Below are 22,569 nucleotides of genomic sequence, written 5' to 3'. Positions count from 1 at the left end.
TGTCAACTTCAAAATGACAATATAATGCCTTGCTTTTCAAGAGCTGCCTATTTCAAGGAGAGGTCATGCATGACACTGACACAAGTAAAGTGAGAGTTAATTTCTTGTTAAAGATGTGAAATGGACAATAGCTTTAGGGCTCAATTATATCTCTGCAGAAGCAGATGATAGTGAAGAGCAATCAGTTAAGTTTTTTTCCTACCCAGTCATGTTTTGTCACAGAAATGTCAATGAATTCCTCTTTTTGAAGTACTTTGGGCTCACACATGCTGTTTCTAAAACAAATAATTTGTTATTTGAAAACATAGATCTAAGGATTTTTTTTGAAATGTCTTAACACAGATTTTTTTTCTGTGATCTGTGTTACAATTTGATCCCACAAATGTTTATATTGGTAACCTGAAAAGATCCAGACACCACCCCATACTTTGTAGCTCCACACTATAAGTGACCCCTCCTGATATTTCTGCGCACAGTCTTCGCTGCCCTAAGCAGTGTCCTCTCTCACAAATAAACAGGAAGCCCAAGACAACACTAAAGAATATCTATATGTCTAATAAAAGCCACTGCCACCTTCACTTCTGGCTGTGAGACTGACTGGGGAAAACATGTAAATATATCTCTCCAGGGCTGTAGGACGTGACACTCTGATCACACACAAAAATCTTATACATAGTCTGAAAGAAGAGAATGTAGAGGAGATCTCACTAACAGCCTGTGTGAAAATACTACAGTGAGGATTTTTCCTCCAAGTGCTTTGTGCAATGTTCAACTAAAATTGAGGTTTTCAGCTTTTTCCTTCAGGGATTAATTATACTGTGCTGTAGGAGATGGAGGTAAGAACATTTGTCTGAATTATCATTGTATAAACCTCAGTAGAATCTCCATCATAGTCTTGAAGTTTTATACCTATTTCCCTGGTATATTAAGTTGACCTTGTTTATACTTGTGGCCTTTGCTTGCTCTTTCTTGTCTTGCCTGTTCAGACACCTCATCTATGCACTGCATCCCTGACCACATGTGTGCAGAAAATGTGTATTAGTGGGTCTGACAATGAAATATGTCTCTTGGCATTATGTTTAGAGAATATGCAGACATAGAGAAAGATCTTAAATGCTAATAAAAAATTCAAAAGTACCCAAATATCACCAATGCACAGAACATTTACAGCGGTTAAGACTCCCTTAAAAAATTCTGAAGTCAATATCCTTACAGATATTTTCAGCTTTGAACAATGATCGAGGAATTCTGCTTATTAATGATGATAACAATGGTCTCTACTTCCACAGCTGTGAAAGGAAAAAACTTTTCTTTGGGAATGAACATGCAGCCACTATTTCTTTTGCTCCTCTTAACCATACTGAAGACACATGCTACTCTTCCAGAGCAATTTTATCCATGTTCAGGATTTTTCAGCATTTAGACAAGGTGCCTGTAAATTTGTCTCTTTCAATGTTAAAATTTTCCAACGTTATCCATAAAGGCTTTGTGTGTCCAGATACTCTCACACTGCTCTCCTGCCCTATCCAGAGCATGCAAAGACACCACCTCTGCCAAATGAGAACGTCCCTTCAATTGGCTGCAAATGGTCCCTCACATTAACAGAGAAACCAGGAGCCCTGCCTCCTTTCCCCCATGTTACAAAAATTATTATGTCTTAAGACCATCAGGACATGACAAAGGGGCAGAGCTCTCTCTAGTGCAGCTGCAGCCACTTTGAGCTACTTTGACTCACAGGCAGAAAGTTGTCCTTGTGTTTGTTTCACTTAAGGGGAGATTTCATGACAAGTGTTATGCTGCTATGTCTCTAGGCTGAACCTGGTGTAAATTTCCATTTGGCCTTTGTAACCTAGAAGTTCTTCTGTTTCTGCAGATCTTCCAGCTCTTCATCACTACCCTACCCTTTCACGTAAATACGTTCTAGGTGATAGCGTCCTGATATGCCACTTTCCAAGTCAGATTGGTCCAGATATATAGTTTGCCAAAGTAAACATTAAATTTAATCCCCTGCTCCTCTTCTTCTTCCATTAGTTGAATCAGAGCAGCATCTGCATCCCTATGAAACAGCAGAGTCAAAGCCAGCTACCTGCATCACTGCAGATACATTTACCATCTGTTTCTTATTAAAAGCTGTCAAATTTACATCATCCAGAACTGGGACTTCGTTGCCAAAGAAGCTGTGCAGAAATGGCACTGGAAAAATAATGAATCCCATGAAGCTAATCAGAGGATTGTGTTAGTTTTACTTCTCGTATCGTTTTTATAGTTTTTGTGTGTGTGCTACAATCATGAGGAGAAAAATGGCAAGAGGTGGCTTTCCCATCCTGAGACTTCTGCCTGTAGCTCAAAGCAGTTAATAAGAACAAAGGTAGAATTGCAAAGAGGCAAAGGATTTACTAGGAACACTTCGTATGGTAAGATAAGGTATGGTGGATGCTGCTATGCTTAACCATTTTGTTACTTCCTTCAAGTGAGGAAAGTAGATTTATGGAGTTTCACCATGGAGACATGACCTTAATGACACTATCTTGGTATCAAACAGATTGATAAACCATCATCCTCTCTCCACACAGTATAAACATGCAAAAGTGTAAAGGAGAGAGGACCCTGATAACCACCAACAGACTGAGGCAGGGTGAGCTTGACCCTGATGAGGATTTCACCTAGTTTTCCTCTCAAATTCAGAAGGTTGTAGTTCAAAGACTTGCTGAAAAATGGGAATAGGTCCATGACCTCTGATGAAGTTCATAAAAGAAGGACTGTAATTTAGTGAGGACAGCCAAGTAGTCACCAGCTAAAGGAGACAACTGTGCAGAAGCTTGCAAAATGAGAAATGATGTAAGAGGCTCAATGACTCAAATGCATGAGCCACAGTTACTGTACTGTCTTGCTTTTGCATTAATCGGGATCATGTTCAGTTTAATCTGTTTCTCTTCATCTTACATCAGAAGCAGGTCCTCTCTCTGAGGAGAAACTGACAGTGGGGGGTTAGTGTAATTTGAACACTAATATTAGGAAGTTTCTAATCATTCATTTGTGGTGTTCTTTACTAATTGCCTCTTAGAGTGAGTTCTGAGTAATTTTTAAGCATGGCAGTTAATGGGGATTAGACTCTTCTAAGGAAGCAGCTTATGTCAGAACGTTATACTGGGTCACCATCCTTATTACTAAACTCTCATGGGGAGTAGTACATTGTACCTTCATTATTTGATTAAAAGTTGATGTTTACCCATTAATGAAAAACAGCTGCTGCAAGTGAGCTGAAAACTTGCCTGAAGAGGGGATAAAACAAAAGTAAAGAAAAGGCTCTGAAACCTGAAACACTACAGTCATAAATTGTTAATAATAACACTTTGTGACCTCAGCCTGGACTTTGGAAACAGCTTAAGCGTCTCTTTGGGCTTTTGTCATACCACCATCAGCAGATTGTGCTTGGAAGGGAAGAAGGGTAGGGTGGATTCTTGCCTGTAAGAGACATAAAACTGCTCTGTCCCATTTCAAAATGAAGCTGTGAGATTTCTAGAAGATTCTGGAGGTCCTCTTCCATCAACCTCCTAGTATGTATACTATAATGGTGCAAAGATTTTTTTATGGAACTGACAGGTTTAGGAAAGCTTGTTTCCTTTCACATATTGCTCATATATTCACATGTTCAGTTTCATGCTGGTGAATCTGTTTTTACACAACTGAATTTAAACACCATGAAACAACTGAGTTTTTTTTCGCAGAGATGTAGTCAGGAATCTGCTGAGGAAAATCTGTATCTTCTCATATCTGGGAATTTGCCACAGTGCCTCAACTAATGAAAAGGACAGCTTTTTCATTGTATGTTTGTTCTGCATCCCTTCTGTCCAAGCTGGTATTGTGTCTCCACTGTGTTCTTCAGGAGACGTTCTCTTTCTGGCACATGTGTTGCCAGAAATATGCTGCCCACAATGGTCCTGTTTTCTGACTTGCCTGTATTCATGCCTGACTGATGCATGAGTGAAGTGCCTGGTTTAGGCTGGGGCAGTTCGGAGTAGTCCAATAGAAGAGCTTTGGATGTCATGGGGAATATTTAGGCTAAAATAACAGAGATTTTGGAAATAGCTCAGGTCATGTAACTGCTATGTTTTGGTCTCACATGTCCCAGTTTGATCTCTTTTGGTTCAGCATGTTGGGTCTCCTAAGCCTTTGGAAGAAAAAGATCAAATTAAATGAGAAACAAGTCCAAGATGAGCATTTGGTGTTCTGAGGAAAAACTAGTAGCACCTTACTTAGCTAAATCGTTCTTCCAGCTCAGCTGAGGCTATGAAAATAGAAAAACCTGACATCAATATTGCACTAGGAGGCAATCTTCTGCTCCTGAGAGACAATCTATTCAGGTAAAGCAAAGACCTTTCCGGATCACTTGTGCTGTGCAGTTGGAGAAGCTTTATTTCCATTTTCTTGAAAAAATATTGCTCTTGAACTAAAATAAATTATAAAAGAAGAGATCAATGTCATCATAATCGTGAAAGTAATTTGTGGTGTTCATAACTTTTATGCAAAGAAGGATTATTTGGTTGAATATAATAGTCTCTGACCTGATGGACACTTCCTTGAATTTTAATGTGAACATGTGTTGGATGAATAAATGCTTTGTACAGAAGATGCCCAAAACTAAGAGCTTCCAACTAAGCAGTTCCATAGACAGTCTTCAAAAAATTCACCCTGCATCAATTTTCACAAAGGATAGTTAACTTCATGTTGTACATATACTGGATTTGGTTTTTTAGTTGTTTTGCTTCCCAAAATATGGAGGGCTTAGATTGCAAAACACCAATGGGAAAATGCTGTTTTTTCCCCCATCTGAGCATAGGAATGAAACATGGGTTTAAAGAGAACTGAAGAACTTGTCCAGGACAGATTTGCTGGGAAACAGTGAATGGAGTAAATCATAGTTCTGGGACATGTGATTTACAAATGAACCAAAGCCATACACACCAAAAGTTTGCAATATTTTGGCCATTTTGCATGGATTTTGCTTGTGTTTGGCAAACAGGCTCTGTTTCCCAGTGGATAGCAGGTTGATGTGCTGTGCAGACCTTCAACTATAACCAAGCTGCAGCACTGGCCGGTTATGGGCCCTAAAACACAACTATTCCCTGCCTTATTTTCCCTGTCAGTGAAAGAACAAGGTAACAATTCTCATTTGTAAGTGCTTTGAGACCTATAATTAAAGATCACTATCTTAATTATAGGCATGTGTTACTGTTTGGTAGCATGAATATTTTTTTAAAGCATTTGGAACAGTTGTTAGTGAAATACTTTTTCTTGAAACAGACTGGAGAGTTAGCATGTTAAATAGGTTGGACATGGGCAGATCAGAGTCTGTGTTAACTAGCCAGCATGAGCAGTGTGCTGCACAGCTCTGCTCTTCATCAGCCATGCTGCTGGCACTCTTCTGTCTCCTGTGCAAGTACGTGACCAAGGAGAGAATAATATCAGGGAGCAGATCTCCCACAAACCACCTGAGCAAAAATACATGTATATCTGTTTATTTCGGCTAGATGGGTTCTCTGACTGGCTTCACTGCACAGCCTCCCCAGCAGCTCTGCCAGAACAAGGAGGGAGGTAAGTAGACTAGAGGAGAGGGCAAGACTCATGCAAAGTAGTGGTTGCCTGCTCACTTTCTTGTTAAATTGCAGACCATGGATCACCTGTGAGTTTGCTTTGAGGAATTATCAGGAAAAGACTTCTGGCTTTCCAAGATTTCCATTCAGCGAAGTGAAACCTTAAGAATCAAAGCAAAGCTCTCCTTGAGAATCTTGCAATAAACAAATGATTGGGGACTGAGATGTGGATATGGAGCAAACAGGCTCTCTTGTTGAGAGGCTGTGCTGTACAGCATCCTCATGAGTTCAGCTGCTCCTTTTCGCACTGTATATCAGTCGGGATAAAAGATGTCTGTATTCCCTCAGGACAGGAGTTCCCCAAGAGCTGTAAAAAAGCCTTAGTATTTCTAGCTTGCTGGTCCTTATTAATCTGACAGATTTTGGGCTGTTGTTTTATATATGAATGCCAAATACGGGTGCCTTGGGCTTTTGGTACCATTTCAGTATGCAAAGGTGTACACGTGTAACACTAGTGAACACCGAGGTACCCTTTGTAGAGCTCCTTTTTGGGGGGCAGCTGATACAGTTCATGGGACCATTCCACAACCCACAGAGTCCTACAGCTCTTGCTTTTGACACAGCTGATCGTCATCTTTGAAGCTGCTCACTGTGGGCAAGGAGGCTATCCCAGGTTCTGGCTTTCACTGTGGCACTGCCTATTAACAACCTGCAAACAATATGAGGATTTTATAGGCTGATTTCAGTTTGCTTTTCTTTTTGAATACACATGGCTTCGCTTTAAATGATTTAATGAACACATGGCTTCGCTTTAAAAGATTGCCTAAATCATGAAACACTGCTTATATATTCTGACAACAAGATTTAATCTAGATAAATCAAGTCAAATAGAGATAGCATTTTTTCCCAATTTGTTTCTGCTCTCAACTTTCTAATTACAATAACCTTAAGCACATATGAATTTTTATTCACATCACTTGGACATTAGATGAAATATTAGTTAGTGTAGGATTACAGTGACATCAAAGCCCTCACAGATATTCAGCATTATGCAAAACCTCTCATTTTCCTTTTGACTTAGAGCACTATGAATATGATAGGTTGCATTCAATAATTACACCAGCAATGTTCTTTGCTGTCCATGGGTAAGGCTGAATCAGCATTTCTGTTATAATCCTATCATTTCAAAAGATTTTATTACTTGTCCATAAAAATTTGTTCTGGAATAGAATTTGGTATTAAACTCTCATCCTGGGATAAAGAAAAGAAAAACTGTTTAAACACTCTAAACACTTGGTGTCTGCTTCCTGCTTTTAGAGATAGTATGTGCATTTTAAAGCAGTCAGCCAGTGCCTGAAAATTCCCTACCAGTTTTGCAATTCAAAACCAGCTCTATTTCCTACAGTAAATGTTGGCAGGTTGCTATTAGTCTGCGTGGTGGATTTTTTCATTCTCCTTCCTGAAGCAGAGAAGGGACAAAAGGTCACAAGTACAAAGCACTCAAATCTCAGAGTAAACTTCACCAGTGACCTCTGACACCAGGGCTACTGCACTGAATCCTCTGACACAGAACAGTGGTGAGATTGTAAAAAGGCATATGTGCAAAGAGTGAGATGGGGATAAAAACTAGTCTCTGGGAAAGGTTCAATACTTTTAAAGCAGCTACATAGATCTGGCACGCCTTGTTCACTAAAAAGAAAATGGTTACAGAGGAGGATGAAGGGCTGAGGGAGGTGAGGAAGGCTCTGGTAGCTCACATTAGTAAAATGTATCCTAAAAGTGGGATGAGTTTTCTAGGGTGAATTGCGTAGGGTGGGTTGAGGACATCATACTTATTCATTAGAAAAAAGTTGTGTTGCTAGAAGAGTAAGTTAAGAGTTGTAATGTATCCTGTGACAGCATTTTATAAACCATTCTTGTAGTGGGCTAACTCTCCAAATGGCTACTGGCAGCTACAGACAGCAGATTGTCAACCGAGAATGGTACTGCAAGTGTAAGGCATAAACCTAAAGAGCTGTGAGGTAAGTGTGGCACAGCTGTCGTTGGAGACTCACCAACAGAACATGCCTTTGGGCACTATAATTTGATTTTCCCTTCTTACTGTAGGTACCATGCTGTCTTTGCTCTAATTACAGAATCAGAACATCACAGAATCATAGATTTATAGATTGGCTGGGTTGGAAGGGACCTCCAAGGACCATCTATTCCAACCCCTTCATCGTGGGCAGGACATCTTCCGCTAGACTCTTACTCAAAGCCCTGTACAACCTAACCTCAAAGACTTTCAGTGATGGAGTATCCACCACCACCCTAGGCAACGTGTTCCAGTGCCTCATATCCCTCACTAAAAAAATAAAAAATCATTATCATGTAGAACCTAAATCTACCCTATTTCAGTTTGAAATCATTGCCCCATGTCACTACACACCATGGTAGGATGTCTCCTTCCATCTTTCTCATAAGCCCACTTTAAATACTAAAAACCTGCAACAAGGTCTTTCTGAAGTCCTCTCTTCTCCAGGCTGAACAGTCCCAACTCTCTCGGCCTGTTTTCATAGGAGAGGTGCTCCAGTCCTGTGACCATCTTTGTGGCCTCTTCTGGACCCACTCTAACAGATTCTCCTGTGCTGGGGCCCCAGAGCTGGATGCAGTGTTCCAGGCAGGGTCTCACCAGAATGGAGAGAGGGGCAGAATCCCCTCTCTCACCCTGCTGACCATGCTGCTTTTGATGCAGCTGACTTTCTGGATTGCAAGTGCCCATTGCTGACTCATGTCCATTTTTTCAGCCTCCAGTATCCCCAAATTCTTCTTGGCAGGGCCTCTCTCAAGGACTACATTCCCCAGCCTGTATCGATGCAGGGATTGCCCTGACACACAGGGCCACTCTCAGAATGGGATTCTCATCCTTAGAGGCATTCAAGTCAGACCCATAAATCCAGAGGCTATTCAAAAGCTATCTATATTTTGACATATATTATAATGGATATGAGTATTCCTCATCAACCTTAAAACTTCAAAACTCCATAACCAGTCCTTCTGCAGAGTGGTGACTGCAGATCATGTGTGGTTAACGCCCATGTGGATGGGCTAACACCAGCAGTGATGTCTAGGAGAGGCTCCCTGTGTAGCATGGAAAGGTGAGAGATGAGTTCGAAACAATGAGATCTGTAATCAACATTAGGCCATCATCCAAATCTCCTCAATACTCTTTAGTTTAAGACATTACCTCTTAGTCTTCTTTAACGTCCCAAAGATATCTATACTGCTTCTCCAAACTTTTGTGGTAAGAGTCCAGTTACCTGAAGAGTGATTCCCTTGACATGCAGTATAATTTACCACAGTTCTGGCACCTTTCCTGGACCAGTTCAGGATGCTTTTACTTTTCAGACCTGTTTGTTAGAAGACATTACCTATGGATTTCAGTTCCAGCTGAAGCAGTGGTTTACTGTGCTACATAGTGGATCACATTGTGTAGAGCAACCTGACCTTGACTTTGTACCCAACACAGGCACCATGGCTGTTCCCTGACCCCTGGCTCTGGCCCATCTTTCCACTCCCCTCCACTGTTTCTGTACTGATTAGGCAGTGAGCTCTAGGTGCCTGGGATTATCTTTCACACTGCTTGTGTATGGGATTGAAGTCTCTGATGTAGCCTTGCAGGCTTTTCTAGAGTGCAAAACAACTCTGCTGTACTTAATGTACACTAAACACAGAACACTGGAGGTGGATTTGGTATTGTATGGTGGATTTATTTCACTGCTGGCCACTTTAGGCACCTCAAAACTGGCCAATACATCAGTCTCCTCTCCAGTGAGTGTGGCTAGGGGCCCAAAGAGCCATAGCTGCTGTGTAAGAGGAAGCAGCAAACCTTTGGGTGTCACGTTGAAGAGAGCCTGCTGGCTGATGTTGCATTGGTCTGCAGGACCGTTTCCTTTTGTCTGACCTGTGCCAATTTCTCAAAAACAAAATCTGGCTGCAGTGGTTGTGTTATGCTTGTTTGCTTCTTAATTAGAGACCTCCAGAGAGGAGATCATTTGTTAAGGAAAGACATTGATCAGGAGGGATTACTGAGTGAAGAACTGTGTTTAAGCTATCTCAGTTTGAGCTAAACTGCTAAGAAGTCTGTAAAGTTACTGACAGAGTCATTCTTCACAGCTGTCAGCCCTTATCCATGCACTAGGAGGATCATTAATATGGCTAAAATGGAGCATCTGTCACTCTTGTGCTAACAGGGAGCATACTTCCCATAAATTCTATTTAAAGGGAGCTGGGTGATGAGTGTTTAGTGTTTGCTTCAGAATGTTAAAATTTTACTACATTTGACTTTTGTCACCGTTGCAAGCTTTTTCAAAAAGTTGAAGTAAAAAACACCATGCATTTGTAACGAGAAAGTGACATGCATTTTCTTGCTACTCAGTGTCAGGATGAAGCAAAGGAATGGCAAAATAATGAAAGCTAGAAAGATAAGCAAGTGTCTACCACATTTTAATTGCAAAGCTAATAAAATTAGCTTGGCGTAACTCAAAATCTCATGCTGTTACACTCAAAAGCAATGTGAAAATCTGGATAGAAAAAAACCCCAAAATCAAAAGACATCAAGTGTGTCTTCATAAAGCTATTTTATAAGCATTTGAGTTAAGTTTAAAGTGTTTAGTTGAATAATGCACTCCTCTGAAACTGCATTTTGGTGGAAAATTGTCTGAAGAGCACGTAAACATCCTCTCTAGCCATAATAATTTTATAAAACCCAGCTGATTTTACCAGGTTTTAGTTGATGACTTTTCCAGTCCTACAGTAATGTTTCTCTAGTCTTTTTTATAATGTCATGGCTTATTTCTGATTCTCACAGATACTGCAGTGGTTTGGGGTTTTTTGTTTTGTTTTGTTTTTCCCTCCTTTTAATTTCTCTTGTGACCTTCAAGGTAAAGAAAAGATTTGTATTTTTGTTTTGAAATTACCAGAAAAATTTTCATCCTAGACTCTGATCCAGCTTCTGCTAAGATTGTTACTTGACATTTAGATTTAAATTTTCACGCTTTCACACTCTTTATTTTTGCTGATTAACTCTAGATTATATTTATTTCCTGAATATGTATTCTTTATTTGTGTGGTACCTTACAAAACTCTTAAGTAGATTACACCTTCATTATGCTGGTGGGTTTTGTATCAAAATATGTTGTTAGTATTCAAATAAATGAAGATTACATGGCCCAAAGTCCTGAATTTAGCACTGTGAAAACTGAGCTTGAAATAATTAATCTAAACACTAGAGGTGGAATTACAAAGCTCAAAGGAAAGTGGCTTCATTCTGAAAATGTATTTTCAGAACTCCTCGTGGGCTTGGGCCAGAATAGATGCATTCTGTAAAAAATAAGTTCCCTTTTATAATTTTAAAGAGATTATTTTAGGGTGTTCTAGCTTGTTAGGGACTTACTCCAAAGCATTCTTAAGTGACCACATAACCATACATGTGCAATGAGGAACTCAGATGGAAGTCACTCCCTAGCACACTTTTTTTCCCAGCTCCCTATGGTTTTTCCTCATTCTGATTTACTTTGTGAGACGAGTAGTAAGAAGGATCTCAGCTCTGTGAGAAGCAAACAAAAGCTTATTCCATGGTGGTGGCTTTAATTTTTCAAATATGCCAGATCTGACTCCCTCTGTTTTGCCCCACGTGCCATAATTCACACAATGAACGAGAGACTGGAAAATGTTTCCCTTAGCTCAGTTCAAGCTCTAATTTCAGCCAAAATGATGTAAAACCCAAAGCTGTTTCATGATGGAATTGAACTAGAGATTCAGTAAGCACCAGGCTTGGGTATGGGAGAATTGAAACCTGTTAACAGACATGTCCAAGGAAATCTACTTTTTACTAAAGCCCAATATTAAGTTGTGGCCCTATCTGGTGATTGTTTATTTAAGCAGAGCTTTATTGTAGTTATACTATTGTCCTTCATATTCACATTTGATGTTACTTTTAAAATTGCTTAAGAATAAGAATAAACCAAAGAACATGGGTTTAGCAGCTTTTTTCTGGTGTCTGGCAAACTCTGCTCTCAAGTTCAGGGACATACCTACTGACACCTTGATTTCTGAATAAGTGCTCCAAGGTTATTTTTTTTTTCATTAATTTCTCAGGCTTTCCAAACATTATTTACGTGTTTAAATTCACATAATAAATTTTGTTTGGTCTTGGGACACACAAAAGTGGAATTAAAAGGTGATAGATAAAGAGGGGGAAAAAAATAGCACTTCAAATTTTTGTTTTGATTTAAAAAGAGCAGATTTTCTAAAGATTTAAAAACTCCAAACCCTTCCATTGTTCTCTTCTTGCCTCACTGGCAATTCAATTCTTCTTTGCCTTGAAACAATATGAATTATTAGAGAGGTAGTGAAACAGTCTTATAAAAAGGGACTAAAAGGTTAAGTGATTGAGAGAAGAGTTTTTTAGCATACTCAAAACAACCCATCTTGCAGTACATTACCCTAATCATTTGGTGGCAACAAAGCAGTCACTTTAAAAAGGAAGTGATTTGATTACACCAGCCGATTGAAATGCTTTGATATTGTTGGAGGAAATGCCACATTTCCTAACGAAGAATTAGGAGGGCAACAAGAAACATTTTTGACTAATGACAAATTTAGGCAAGGAAAACTGCTAGATTCTGAAAGTACTGGTCTTTAAGGAATAAATACTGGGTCTTAGAGGGAAAAAGTGCTAGAAGAAAAAATGCGCTTTTCGTTCATGATGACAGACAGCTGTGAAAGTGCTGAAAGCTACTCTATGAAACATAAGTATCAGTTGACCTCTAGACAAGCCAGATCAGGTACCAGGAACAGTCTCAAAGCTTAAAGTTGTTCTATCAATGCTGATATAATGTCTCAAGTTAGCTAATATGGGTTACCTAGGTTGATGTCAATTAATCAGGCAGCTCTTGTAGGTGTCTCACAGAGGCTGTTTATCAGTATATATGTGTTAACAACTTCACAGGTGACTTCTAACATGGCAGCTGTAGCTTCCACCAGTTTGGGCTTCACTAGTGATGTTGGATGTGGTGGCACTGTGCATGTGCCATCTTTCTTAATCTGAGTTGGGCTGTATTGCGTAAAAAATTAAATTCTCTACTATTCATTTAACCGTCTAAATTAATTCTATTACAGTCAGTCTATACAGAAACCTGAAATGTTGAGGAAATGCTTTTGCAGAGCACAACTGTGCAACTAAACTCTTTTTCCAGGCATCTACGTGTCAGTGAACCATGATTTATTAGTGTTAAATACTTCAGAGTACTATATTCTCCATTCATCAAATGAAGAGACAGATGCATAATCTTAAAAGCAACAATTGACATTTCACATATGAAACTTCTAACAATGACAGCTAATTAATTATAGCTCGTTTAAGCTACAAAGTAAAACTGACTTCAGCTTTTGCATCCCTCTTACAAAACAAATTTCTTTTCCTCCCAAACATGAAATGAGTGTGGGCTCTTCAGCTGGATGGGTCTTCAGGTTGGGTCCTCAACATCTTTATCCGTTTTTCCAGCCTCTCCATCCATTCATTTCTGAGCCTAGGGACAGAAACATGGATCAGCTTGTCCCCATATTTTTACAGGTAATGGATTTATACTCTTCATCTTTTGAATGACAATACCCTTTGGTGCTTTTTCCCAGTAGTCATGCAAATTTTCCTGCCCCTTTAGAGCTCTTTGTTGGATGGCACGTCAGGACTGGCTCTTAAATCCCAGTGAGGGATCACCTGAGCTTTTTGGTTCATCTCCATCTCCAGTGTGCCCTCTCTCGAGTGCCTGTGTGCCAGAGTGACTTGCCACTTGCGCTGGAGATTGCCTGCTGCCACCTGCTGGGTCACATCATCCAGCACTTCCCCCGTCTCCCGCCTCCTCTGTCCTGTTTGTCTTGGAGACACTGCACACGCTGAAGCTTCTGTTAGACCCATAGTAGGCAGCTTTTGGTGATAGGTGGCCCTTTGTTTTCTTTTTGATAGTATCCAGGTACCACAGAAAAGCTTACTCAAGTAGAAGAGGGAGGAATTTCCCAACTGAGGAGTAGTAACATTGAGATTAGGTTAGTCATAAACGGATAAAACGTGCTGGAGACTGATCCCAGCATTTCTTTATCCAGGGTTAGTAATGTAAGGCTAGCCTTGCTCTTAATTTTCAAGTATCAATGCAAAGAGAGATATGAGGAAGGCTTTGGAAAATTGCTTTCTCACTGAATGATCTCAAGACAAAAGAACTATAGTAAATAACAAAAGTGTATGTCTTCGCATATGCCCTCAACTTATGGAGAGTTCATGCAGAGTAAAGCTGTGCTGATCTTGCTGTGACTGCTCTCTCTCGCAGTGTCTGATCCAGCTGAATGTGACTGAATAAGGTAGATGTGGCTATGAATGGTGGCTGCCTTAGTCAGTGTACTTGGACCATCTGCTTTATAATGGATTTACCTGACACAAATTAAACAATCTTAAGTAATTCAAACTATTTTCTTGTGTAAACAAGGCTACGGAGAAAGAATGTGGGCCAGGTACACATCTGTGCTGGTTTTGCTCTGAACAGACAAGTCTGCACTGGTAAATATTGTCCTGTAACTTCAGAAAGTTCGATGCTTTGGACTCATTTATGGAACAAGAGTGAATTATTCTCTTATCCTATTAAGTCATATCTTAGACACATTAGCATTAGCATCCTAATTTGGAAAGCTTTATTATTTTCAATAAATATAAATTACTTTAAGGTTTCATTGCATTACTTAAGTACAGGTATTACTTAAAAACCAAAAAAATTACAATGCAAACGCAAGTAACCTTTCCGGATGCAGATTACCCACTTTGTCAGAGCGCTTCTTCGCTGACGTTCTTTTTCATATTGCAGATACTGAGTCTGTTGTTCAATGGTCTTTTCCCAGAAGTTCCTCAGGTCACTGGTTTCACAACCTCGCACTTCATGACGCAAATATTGGCTATTCATTTCCTCTAAAGGAAAAATTTGAAACAACCTTATGAAAAGTTACTGGTTCCTCATCTGTTTTCACTGGCTAAAGCACACTCTTGATGTTTCGGATTTTCACAGCGTTAGGGTCACACAGTCCTTTTTTTAGTAGGATCAGGATAACTGTGGGCATGACTCACCATTTAAGCTTTTCTTTCCTAGCTCTGACACTTGAGGATATGCTGTCTATAGTGATTAGAATTCTTACTTGTGTACCTAAAATATCTCTCACCTCCATCTGACTGTGACATTTACATTCACAATCAGGACAGGACTGTTGTATTCTGTAATTTAGCAATTAGGATACTTTTTACTGTACTCACAAATAAAAAAAAAATAAAAATTGCTGTATCTAATGGGATTTTTGGCCTCATTATTTTCATGTCTCTAAAATGTTAAAGTGGCTATTGTTCTGATAATTTGTCTTTAATAATTCTAGCACTTAGCTGTATTTGAAAATGGAGAAAATTTATATATATAAACTATGTACATAATTTCTTAAGTTGCTGACTTGCAAAAACCACCTTGTTTACTAAATATTATCCCCTCTTCCTCAATTTTCAAAAGAGAGCAAATTCACTGAGTATATTTGTATATCTGTGACAATGCTGTACTTTCAGCTTTGGTTAATGTCATCTTAAAAATAAATTCTGGAGTGAATCTTATCCTAGGGAAAGAATATTTGCCTCATGAGGACTCTTCTTGGGCTAACACTAAATTCCCTCTATGCCACATTGCAGTCAGAAAATGGTATCATTACTTTCAAAACTTCATTAAATATGAAATTAGTGTATCCATGCTGCCTTTCAAATTGCTATGTGCTTTTGCATGAACATGCCATTGTAATATTTTACAGAATATTTAATTTTTTAACAAGTATTTAGGGCTCTCTCACACATTTTTTGAATTAATGGAAATTATTTGTAATTTATTTTAATCACAGCCACAGAGAGATAGTAAACAAGCCCCTCTAGGCTAGCTTGGCAAAGCTTGAAGAAACTTCTGCCATTCCCCTGCCAGGCATAATAAGAAAACACGATACTGGGAGCTGATAATCTATACACAATTGGCTGTTCTGTGAAAAATTGACAGACACATTATTAAGACTCCATGAGCAGAGGACAAAAACAGCCCTTTTGAAGAGGTCCCGTTTTTGCTAGGATTCCCCTGTAACTCCCCTGTGGTTCCCTGTAAAACCTTCATATATCAGCTCATGGCCTCCAAATGGTAGAAGCACAGTACTTGAGCCTGACTCTTGCAGAAAAGAATTACTGAGCTTATTTTCCTGTCCTGAACAAATTATAACTGGATGTATAATTGTTGACATTAGTCTGTAATGTGAATTGCAAGTGTTGCTGAACACCTCCAGCTGTGCTAGGGGATAACCAATTGCAGGTCAAAAATTCACTTTATACAAGTGTATGTTTTCAAAAAATAGAAGTATTCTATAAATATCCACATATATATCAATGACAACACAAATATTTCTTCCCAGGTGGCAGTTACTACCCTTTAAACTTTTTGTGTACTAGGACTAATCTTCAAAGGTATGAAAAAGATATGGTAAAAGCCATCTAAGTAAAACTAATGGGCTTTCCACCCTAGGACTTAATCTCTAAGAATAACTCTTTCTGGAGTGTAGGAAGAAAAATTCCCCTGTATACCTGGGGCTCCAACATAAACTGCCAGGAGATAATGTCTTCTGGTTTCTTTATCAGAAGAGATAGCAAAGCATAATAGCTTCATCCTTATGAATTATTATGAATTCCTGTCCAATATTCTGGGGGTGCATTTTATATATATATATATATATATATATATATATATGATGGTAAATATCACTCCTGAATGAGGCAAAATTATGGAACTAGTTGCTAAAAGGTGTAATTGAGCCCAAGTGTATACTTTCAGAATACACACATTCTTTACTGGTTTCTAATGTTCTGCCTCCTGATTTGATTGTATACATTCTTGGTAGTGGCTTTAATGCATTTTATAGATGTATCTTTCCAACACCTGCCCCCACAGCAAAAAATCACAAAGAAAAACTTAAAGCAAATAAAAGACATATTCAGAAGTAGTTTCCATTGCTATTCACCTTACATCTGGTGCTGGCAGTATTTAGAAGAATGTTAGAACCTTGTTGAGACCACAAAGTGTGTGTAGTATTACCTGTTACTGGTTTTGGGCAGGGGGTGTCTTATTCTTTTTGTGGGGGGTGAGCTGGGGCAGGGAGAGAAATTAGTGGTTTTCTCTGTCTATACTCTGTGGTATTTTCTTTGTGACTGCTTGATCAGGTACACTAAGAGCACTGTTCAAGTTGTTCTTCTTTCCTAACCTTTTATATTGTGTTAACATATGGGTATCCTGGTGCTGACTTTTCTGTTCCTCAGTTCTTAATACTCTTCTTGCTTTCTTTTCCCCTAATGCTGGAGAACACTCAAATATGTACAAGTAGGTATCAAAGTTACTGAACACAGAGTTTCTGCATCATTACTGATCCTTGATAAACCCAAAATGTAAGTACCCCAGCATTTGCTTTTCTGAACTGGAGAATCACCTTATTACCTTATATTTTGAATTATCTATTTGAGCCCGTTCACGTGGTGATTATAGGGACTTCACAATACCTCTGCTGAAATAACTCACCTGGTTTCTTTTGCCTTTATGCATCCTGTATACAGATGTTCAAATTCACCTCTGTCCAGCCATCCATTTCATAAACTATGAACCTTCAATGTCTGAGAGCAGTCAGGGATATCAGACTTAGTCTATCACCATTTTGCTAGCTCTCATATTTTTCTCTCCTGCTTCAGCCTTTTTCAGAGGAGTGTAACAAGACTTAAGCCTGTATAATGACTTTGCAGCAGCATTTATCACCTGAAAACAGTTTATTTTCATGCCTTGAAGCCTCATTCAAAGCAGTTAGGATAAGGGACCTCATTTAACAGGGGAAGAGAAGAATGGGAAAGATTCCACGGAAGCAGCCTCCAAAGCAGCTTGAACAAACAACCTCACTGTAACGCAACAGGTGGGCAGAAATATACTGTTAAAGCACATAGGCACTTGTGATACACTTTTATAGATCTTACAGTTAGTTCTGACTTAAACTGCCTTGCCACAGCTAGGACTAAATGAAGCTTTTCTTAAGCCTCTAGTGACAATCTTTCTAGAGAACAATAATGAGAGGCTCTTTCTGGTAATCTTCTCTGACAGACCCCTGGTTGCAAGCCAATGAACAAATGTAGGTGCTCTCAAATGAAAGGAATAGCACAATAAATTCTAGGAAGGCTTTATCAAACACATGATAAAGATGATCACTTATTTTTAGATTTAATAATTTTAGAGCAGGTTGTTATTATGTAGTCTCAATTTGCTAAAGGAGGTCTTACAAAGTTAGGGAAGCTGTGACACTAACACTATTAGCTGGAACTCAAAAATTATGTTGGTAGAACAAAAGAGGAATGTAAGATCAATTTGATGTGACATCTTGACTTCTTTGTAAAACAAAAATCAATAGTTTGAGGCTGAAACTCACTGTTTCTATGAGAAAACATTACCACCACCAGAAACAATTTTTCACTGAGAGAATTGGCAGTCAAAGGTTTCTTAGCTAGAAGAAAAAATGTAAAGAAAAGTGTGGATGTTATTCCTGTGTTAGAACACATTGTTATATGAAATGTATTTTTAAAATTTACAAAGCATCAAATGAGTCAGGAGAGTGATTTTTCCTCCTTCTTGTGTTTCTTATGAAGCACAGTCAGTCAGAGTTTTTAGGGTGTTACGCATTTCCCTAGAAATAATACAATATTTTATTATTCTGACTTTACTTAGACCATGCTTTATGACTATGGTTATTATATATGCATTGAATAGTAAAAATTGAATGATATATATAGGAGAGAATACTATCTATGCTAATGGTACTGTTTGATGTAAAAACAATCAGAAATCTGTCTTGATTTTGGAAAATAGGACTAGTGATCATATTCATGATTTCCCTCTTTTTCCTTGGGTTTAGGATATGTCATTTATCTTCTGCTTCTCATCTCAAAGGGCTGACTGATGCTTCCTTTGAGATCCTGCCTGGAGAAGCAGGTTCATTTCAAGTCTAACTTAGGTCTCCAGATTCTGGTTAAAACTCTTTAGAGGCAGAAGAAAGCACTTTAGTCTAATCCCCTGTACCCTTTTGTTTGTGTGGCAGGTTGCACAGTGAAGTTTATCTCATGAGTGGGTTGAGCCCTGAAGACACTTGTGAGCAACTTGGAGGAGACGTTTTTCACAGCTTCTTCCTTACTGCCTCATTTCTCAGCAGTTATGGGAGGAGATGATCTGGAGCACCAGCCTGAGGATGGGGAAAGCTGCTATGGTCTTCTGGTGCACCCAAGTCCCTAACTGTCTCGGTCTCTTCCAAAAATCCATTAGTGTATCATGAGCAAAGATGGGTGACTTTCCATGTATACTGTAAGGTTTTATTTTCATCTGCAGTTCGGCATTACAGACTACCAATCTATACTTTTCCTTTGTAAACACTATGGTCTGGAGTTTGCTATGAAATGAGGGAATTCTAGGCAAGTGATTTGTTTTGCCACCAGTATTTCTTTGTTTGGCAGAATTTGAAGTACATGCTCTTACCAGAATGTGTGTTCAGTCAGGAGGTTTTTCTCTGGGTGTAAATTTCAATCAATTTAATTGGACTTCATGTATCAGGAATTTTCTTTTTATGAAACTGACAACCATACTGACATGTGACTGAGTTATAGTAGTAGGAGTTGCAGGTGTGCATCTAGCAGATTGTTTCTTACAGGCAGGTTAGACAGTTTCAATATTTGAAAAAATTTTCACTCAAGCACTACGTAACAGTCTCCATTCAACCATTATACTTTTTCCTAATTCCCGCAATCCTTTATTTCTTTTCTGTGAAAACTGATGGATCTGAGCCTATTTTTTCTAATAAGAATAGTTATTCTTCAAATGCTTTGCACTGATAGAAAATTCGGAGCTCTGCTCATATGATACCTTTATGACAAACAAACATATTAAGAAGAGGCTTGTGGTATCTACACGAGTTTTGCATCTCATACTGCTGGACTGTCAATATCAATGCCTTTGAATGCCATGCACTGTGTTTTATTCTGTCTTTCTCATCTGATGGGCTTCAGCTCTTCTCATCTACTTTCACTTTTCTCTGGATATCAGACACCTGAACAATGGAATTATCAAACTGGAAGGAACTGATTCTCTGTCTTGCTTTTCTGTACTAGAGGGCTCAGTGATCCTCCGGCAGAAGATTAAAATTGTTAAAACCTTTTGAACAAAACACTTGAGGAATCAATACTTGTATTTCCCTCCAGGTCATCCATTCATTTGTTACTATCTTAGTTCTGCTCCCATGCCTGGTTTTTTATATTTTGCTGCTTGCTGTTCCATTCTGCACTGTCTCTTCTCCCTCAGCCTGCAGCCAAGGGCTTCCATGAAAGGTCCCTTTGCTTTTCCCTTCTCTGCCATCATGTCTGTTGAGTTTCTCCTCCTGCCCTCTTCACTTCCCATGCCAGCCCTCCAGCTTAACCTGACTGATTTGGACCTGTGCTTTCAAGCACCTTTCTGGCTGGTTTCCCTAGTTCTGTTCCATCTGGAAAATCTCTTTCCAGTTCTTGCTGGAGCTGCGTTTGATAGAGTGATAGAATAAGCTGAGTTGGAAGGGACCCACAAGGATCATTGAGTCCAGCTCCCAATCCTTCACAGCACCATCCCCAAGGGTCACACTGTGTGCCTGAGAGCATTATCCAAATGCTCTTGAACTCTGTCAGGCTGGTGCTGTGACCACTTCCCTGGGGATCCTGTCCCAGTGCCCAACCACCCTCTGTGCGAAGAAACTTTTCCTGATATCCAATTTAAACTTCCCCTGACACAACTTCATACCCTTCCCTTGGGTTGCATCACTGGTCACAAGAGTGAAGAGATCAGTGTCTGCCCCTCCTCTTACACTCATGAGGAAGATGGAGACTGCAATGAGGTCTGTCCTCAGTCTCCTCTCCTCCAGGCTGAACAGACCAGGTGACCTCAGCTGCTTCTCCTTCAGACACCTCACCACCCTTGTTGCCCTCCTTTGGATGTTCTTTAATAACTTAATGTCTTTTTTTACATTGTGGTGCCCAAAACTGCAGTCACGCAGATATCACTAAACTATCCCTGGATAATCTTCTCTTCACCCCTCTGCTGTCCAGGTTTTCCCACTCTCTGCATCTGGCTCTCTGTGGTGGCTGCCTGCATTCCCACACATCCTGCCACTGGCACACACAAACAGGACTGTCGTGTCAGTTGCACAGAGGTGAGCATTAAGCAAACAGGTATTCATAAGTGACGTGCAATACAGGATGTCCAAATGTTTTTCCTGAGCTTTCTATAGTTTTGTTCGACTTTTATTGGCTTTTAATTTTCAGTATCTAAGGCATATTTAAAGTGGCTGTAGCTTGCTCATGAGATCAAATATTGTTTCTGATCATTAGACTTTCCCCACTGCTGGATACATTTGAAGCTTGCTCCTATGAACAACTACAGAATTCTTAAGATCAAGTATATAGAATAAATTAATATTTTTTAGTCAAGGATCTTGAATGCACTTTCCTTTGTTGCTTAATTTTTGAGTACAGGAAGACTCGATGGTCTAGGATCAAAGAAATAAATTTTGCCCAGGGGTCATGTTCTTTATTAGATCATCCAGTTCAGAGAAAACATGTAAGAAAAACCTGCCTGGTTTCATGATAAGGTGTCTACCATTGAATTAAAATGCCTCTCGGCAGCAGATCACTGTTAAAAAACCTTTGAGAGATGAGTGTGTGTATGTGTATGTAACCTTGGCTACCATTTAGCCTACCAGATGAGAATGTACAGCCATATCTCTTGGTGTTTTATTCAGGATTGTGACATGGAAATTATCTCTAAATATTTTTCTGCATCAATGCTACTCTGCTTCCTTAGAATTCCACTAAACTGGGCACTCTTCCCTGGCATTTTCCTCACACTCTCATCTTTCCTAGAATATACTTTTGCGAGAATTAAAGTTAGCGAACAGACACATTTCTTGTTGACATAATTAGGGAAAACTCACTACAAAAAACAAATACTTCCTTACCTTTGGAGCAGGACTCTTCTTGCAAATAAATTCTCTGTGTGACACAAACAAACGAGGAATATTACCACTGCAGCCGTGGCTTCTCCAGTGTCACAGGGCAGTAATGAAATGCATCCCTCGGTACTTTTTATTTGAAGTGGGGGTAATATAAATCCTTCATCGTATCAAGGCTATTTTGATCAGAACCAGCAGCAAGATAAAATCATTTAATGAACTTTGCAGCCCCCTGCCTGAGATGACCGTGAAACACAGGCCCCCTTGAGAGCATACATCCCTCCCACACTGGCAGATACCTCAAAGAGCATGACTTGGCAAGTGATGAGAATTTTCTTTAAAATGCCTGGTAGTGTTATCCATTTTAATAATCTTCCCATGAAGCTTGAAATATTCCACAATACTGTCTTAGCTGCAATGGGGGCTGCAATGGTGTGACAAACCACACTTGGTTTTGCATTACAGGGTGACTTACGGAAGTATGCGGTACTTTGGAGTTGTTAATCTAAGGACGTGTGCTTGATTATGGCCTATCACATAATCTGTTCTCTTCAAGGCAATTGTCATAGGAATTGTCTGTATAGTTAGCTATGGTTGACAGAATGCATTAAAGCAGCACTAGTTTTACCATTTGGAGTTGTTATAACTCTATTACAGATGAAAGCTTATATCATTACATTTCATTTTCTGAGGAAAATGTTTTGTAGGTTTGGCTGGTGACAGATGCATGCACTTATCTCAGTTTTCATTAAATCCATCTGCATTGCTAATATACCATATGTGACTGCTGGTTTAAGCAGTTCTTGTACAACTTCAGATTATTTTAAGCTTCCTTTGT

The 22,569-nt window shown here is 39.3% G+C and overlaps 1 protein-coding gene across 1 annotated transcript; it reads right to left on the bottom strand.

Moving 5' to 3' along the window:
• Positions 1–10,061: 10,061 nt before the first annotated feature.
• LOC125320019 (protein FAM240B-like) lies at positions 10,062–21,901 on the bottom strand. The gene is made up of 3 exons (XM_048291935.1): positions 21,738–21,901; positions 14,442–14,586; positions 10,062–13,165 (listed from the first exon to the last, which is right to left on the bottom strand). The coding sequence occupies exons 2-3, from the start codon at positions 14,579–14,581 to the stop codon at positions 13,087–13,089; spliced, it is 219 nt and encodes a 72-aa protein (XP_048147892.1). The 5' UTR covers positions 14,582–14,586; positions 21,738–21,901; the 3' UTR covers positions 10,062–13,086.
• Positions 21,902–22,569: the final 668 nt, after the last annotated feature.

Source organism: Corvus hawaiiensis, chromosome Z (genome assembly GCF_020740725.1).
Source record: "Corvus hawaiiensis isolate bCorHaw1 chromosome Z, bCorHaw1.pri.cur, whole genome shotgun sequence".
NCBI lineage: Eukaryota > Metazoa > Chordata > Aves > Passeriformes > Corvidae > Corvus > Corvus hawaiiensis.
The sequence above is the reverse complement of the archived record's forward strand: the minus strand, read 5'-3'. Positions and strand labels throughout refer to the sequence as shown.

Bases quoted from the DNA above. Each gene is read 5' to 3' on its own strand.
- LOC125320019 (XM_048291935.1), bottom strand. From the start codon at position 14,581: ATGAATAGCCAATATTTGCGTCATGAAGTGCGAGGTTGTGAAACCAGT. The intron at 13,166-14,441 runs GTGGGTAATCTG...TTCTGTCCCTAG, and splicing joins CGAAGAAGCGCTCTGACAAA to GCTCAGAAATGAATGGATGG.